Source organism: Gekko japonicus, unplaced genomic scaffold, assembly GCF_001447785.1.
Source record: "Gekko japonicus isolate JY-2015 unplaced genomic scaffold, Gekko_japonicus_V1.1 scaffold1882, whole genome shotgun sequence".
NCBI lineage: Eukaryota > Metazoa > Chordata > Lepidosauria > Squamata > Gekkonidae > Gekko > Gekko japonicus.
The window spans coordinates 335,692-340,345 of NW_015172063.1; the positions used below are offsets into that span (position 1 = coordinate 335,692).

General features: G+C 45.4%; 1 protein-coding gene across 1 annotated transcript; it reads left to right on the forward strand.

Moving 5' to 3' along the window:
* The first annotated feature begins 2,237 nt into the window (after positions 1-2,237).
* On the forward strand, positions 2,238-3,351 carry LOC107118456 (zinc finger protein 501-like). The gene has a single exon (XM_015420801.1). The coding sequence runs from the start codon at positions 2,251-2,253 to the stop codon at positions 3,349-3,351; it is 1,101 nt and encodes a 366-aa protein (XP_015276287.1). The 5' UTR covers positions 2,238-2,250.
* Positions 3,352-4,654: the final 1,303 nt, after the last annotated feature.

Consider the following 4,654-nt stretch of genomic DNA (forward strand, 5'->3'; position numbering starts at 1 on the left):
AGTAGTAGAAATCACCTCAGAAATCACCTCAGGAAGTAGTAGAAATCTCCCCAGGCTTCCTCTATAATAGCGGCACAGTTATTTGTTAACGTTTCCTTACTTACTACTCGCAGTTCCACGCCATAACTAAAACCAGCTTGGTCACTGCTACAGGAAGGTGTGACGGAGTGGGTGAGGAGCTGAGAAAAGCAGCTGGCTGTCACAGTGGTGAAGACCGGTTGAGGGTTCTTTGTTCTTGGCAGAGGCTGGTGACCTTTGAAGATGTGGCCGTGTATTTCACTGCGAGGCAGGGGGCTCTGCTGGACCCGGACCAAGTAGCCTTGTACAAGGAAGTCATGATGGAGAATTACGGGAACGTGGTGTCGTTGGGTAAGGAAGCCATGTCCTCAAAGGGTGAGTCCGGAAGACCCTATAGAACTTGCATCTGTCAATGCTGTCTTCTGTGTTCACTTGCCTGCAGGATTTCCAGTCACAAAGCCTGACCTCATCTCCCAGATGGAACAAGGAGAAGACCCCTGGGTGCCTGATGAGAAGGAGATCGACAACCACTCAGGTGAGGAGTCTGTGGCAAAACCCCACTTATAGGACTAAGGCTGCTTCCACATGGTGATGGTTCTCTGGGTAGTTCTCACTGCTGTTATGAAAACACATACACATAGCAGTTTTTCCTTGCATCAGCCCCCATTTCCTCCCCCTCCACTGGAAGGTGTTTTTTTTTTAAAAAAAATCAGGAATTCCCATATTGCCAGAGCATTACATTGTAATGATCTATTGCAACAATGCTAGTTCCAAGCTTTCAATTTCAAAAATATAAGTTTCAAGCCCTTTTTTGTTGTGGACTTATAAGGGGAAATGTGCATAAGGTTATGTCACTGCAATGAAAAGGCTTACTTTTTTAAAGATGAAAGCTGGGAACTAGTTACATTGTTGTAATAGATCATTATAACATTAATGGTATTGCAATCTGGCACTTCCCAGTTTGTTTGTTTTTTTAAAAATCACTCCTCCTCCTAGTAGCAAAAATTGTCAGGATCCAACCCATAGGGTAAATTTTTTTTTATATATGCTGCTAAAACGAGCACCCATAGTGTTCTGTAGCAGCAGAATTTCTCATCTCTTTCCAGAAAGTCAGCCATCTTAACATCTGGAAGTTTTCTTTCTCTTGGTACACCTCCTGTCTGCTGTCCTTGGGAATGAGTGCTGCTAAGATAGCTGGATCACTTCACTCTACTGTACTTGGGGAAACTGAAGAAAAAGTGTTCATTTACAGATGGCTAACTATACATTTTGCTGGGAGGGAAGGCAGCATGATATAGCCTGATCTCATCAGATCTAAGCTAAGCCAGGTCGATACTTGGAAGAAAGATCATGAAGGAAGACTCTGCCTCCAGGGCAGATCTAGCCTTCGAGGGGTATTAGTTGTCTTATCTCTCCCTAAAGTGCCAATCTAGAGGAGAAAAGGAATTTTTCACTACTTGTTTGCTCACTAACCATCCCTTTTGCGCCATTAAATGGCCCCAGATAAATACACGAACCATAATTACATAGGATATCTACCTGAGGCAGCAGAATTTGGGTACCATTAAAGAGAATCATAGGAGCTGCGGTGGCTCAAGTGGTTAAGACGCTGAACTGCAGGCTGTGGAAGGTCAGTAGTTCAGCAGTTTGAGACCCGAGTGTGCTGCATGACGGAGTGAGCTCCCGTCTCTAGTTCCAGCTCCTGCCAACCTAGCAGTTCGAATGCAAGAAATTGCAAGTAGATAAATAGGTACCACTTCGGTGGGAAGGTAACAGCGTTCTGTGCGCCTTGGTGTTTAGTCATGCCGGCCACATGACCACGGAAACGTCTTCGGACAGCGCTGGCTCTTTGGCTTTGAAACGGAGATGAGCACCGCAACCCTAGAGTCGGACTCGACTGGCTTTCGAGCAAGGGAACCTTTACCTTTGCTTAAAGAGAATCATCCCTCCCCCACCTTCTTTATAGTGGGTGAGTGAACATGATTTGAACTCTCTGCCTCAGGAGAGTCCTAGGGAGCCATGGCAGAATAAGCTGCTTTCCCATCATTTCAATTTCTTTGGGACTTTTTAAAGAAAACACCTCCACATTTTTGTATCCTTTCTGAGCTTCTTTCTCAGGCATCACAATGAATCTTGCCGTATTTGCTCTTTATTCTACCAGGGGACCTTACAGAAAAGGACTCGTGCCCACAGTGTGGAAAAGATTTTGTTGTCGTGCACCAGCGAGTCCTTATGGGGAAGAAATCTTGTCAGTGCTTGGCGTGTGGAAATTCTTTTGCTCACCAGCTGGACCTTGTGACCCAACAGGGAATCCATGTTGATGAGAGGACCTATAAATGTCTGGAATGTGGAGACTGTTTTGAACAGCATGCTGCCTTTGTGAGCCACTGGAGGGTCCACACAGGAGAGGAACCTTACGAATGCCTGGAGTGTGGGAAACGTTTTCCTCGGCCTTCGGCCCTGGTGAAACATTGTCGCGTCCACACAGCAGAGAGACCCTACGCATGTTTGGAGTGTGGCAAGTGCTTTGCGCAACAGTCCTATCTTCTTACCCATCAGAAAATCCACACGAGAGAAAAACCCCACAAATGCTTGCAGTGTGGAGAATGTTTTCCCGACAACCCAGCCTTTGTGAGGCACCAGCGAGTCCACACAGGGCGGAAACCTTACAAATGCTCTGAATGTGGGAAGTGTTTTGCTGACAGATCGCATGTGGTGACTCACCTGAGAGTCCACAAAGGAGCAAACCCTTATAAATGCTCAGAGTGTGGGGAATCTTTTGACCAGCACTCTGCCCTTGTCAGCCACTGGATATTCCATACAGGAGAACAACCTTATGAGTGCCTGGAGTGTGGGAAATGTTTTCCTCGGCCCTCAGCTCTCGTAAAACACTGCAGAGTCCACACAGCTGAGAAGCCTTTCACGTGTTTGGAGTGTGGGAAATTTTTTGCCCAGCAATCAGGTCTTGTAAAACACCAGCGAGTCCATACAGGAGAAAAACCTTACGCATGCTTGGCATGTGGGAAATGTTTTGCTGATAGCTCGTCTCTTGCAAGGCACAAAAGGGTTCACACAGGAGAGAAGCCCTATAAATGCTCAGAGTGCGGGAAATGTTTTTCGGACAGGTCGAACGTTTTGGCTCACATGCGAGTCCATACAGGAGAGAAACCTTACAAGTGCTTAGAGTGTGGGAAATGTTTTTCCCATCGATCACACATAGTGAAACACCAGAAATTCCACATGAAAGAGAAACTCTCAAAATACCAGCAGCCCTTGGGGGTAGACATGTCTGAATTACCTCTTCATAGGACTATCAAAGAAGAAGTGCTATAAACTAGGGAATGACATTTTCCTCCTTTAACAAGTGCTTTGCTGTAAATTATCAGTCTGTTGTGCAATATAGAAAATGACAACAGTCCATGTAGGACTTTCATAGTTCTAAATCCATGCTTCTTCCTTCTGGTGACCAAGTATTGTAACAAAACTGTCCAGATTTCATTGCACTTAATTATCCGCTTTCTAAGGCCAAAACCTAGACATTTTGAAGGACTTGAGGCCATCACTTACCTGCATCTCCTTCCCGTGTTTCCCAGTCATACCTTGTAGAAAAAAACAGCATGTGACATCATGGCATCTGGCCTGACCTTACCGCTTACCAGGGCTATTTTTGGGCAGGAACGCACAGGAATGGAGTTCCGGCTGGCTCCTGAGTTGGCCACGCCCAGCAGGAACTCATTAGCATAATAGGCCACACCCAACAGCAGAAACTCATTAGGATTGATGGCATCTGGCCTGACCTTACCGCTTACAATTGGCAACCATTGAAGTGGAGGACAAAGTGAGAGAGGAGTGTTGAGAACAGGGACTCTGCATATGCTGAAGTAGACTTTATTTAGGAAAATGTAAGGAGGAGATGCCTGTCAGTAACAGCAACAAGTCCCTCATAATTTATCTTTTGCGTCTTAATATTGTTGAGAACTAAGCCAAATTGCTCGGTCACAATTTTAATGCCAGTAGCTCACAAAGAAGAATTTTTGCTCACAAGACTCCACAGCTTAGAGGGAACATTGGTGTTGAGAACAGGGATTCTGTATATGCTGAAGTAGTCTTTATTTATGAAAATGTAAGGAGGAGATGCCTGTCAGTAACAGCAACAAGTCCCTCATAATTTATCTTTTGCGTCTTAATATTGTTGAGAACTAATGTACAGTTTGACTTTGTCAGTCTACTCTTTTGTCCATTGGAGGGGATGTGTATGGTGTGGGCAGAGAAGATTGGCGGGGTGTAATATTTTAACATGCTGAATGGAGTGGGGTAGTTTTCTTTGTCATAGGAATGTGTTAGAGATGTGCGTGTCCCGTACATAACGTAAGAAGAGCCCTGCCGGATCAGACCAGTGGTCCATCTAGTCCAGCATCTTGTCTCACACAGTGGCCAAGCAGTTCTTATGGACAGCCAACAACATGGCATAGAGGCTGAGGCCTTCCTCTGATGTTGCCTCCTGGTCTCTGGGATTCTGAATGTGGAGGTTCCCCTCAGTTACCATGGCTAGTAGCCATCGATAGACTTCTTCATGAATCTGTCTAATCCCCTTTTAAAGCAGTTTATTCCTGTGGCCACTACATCATCTGGCAGT

Bases quoted from the DNA above. Each gene is read 5' to 3' on its own strand.
- LOC107118456 (XM_015420801.1), top strand. From the start codon at position 2,251: ATGGGGAAGAAATCTTGTCAGTGCTTGGCGTGTGGAAATTCTTTTGCT.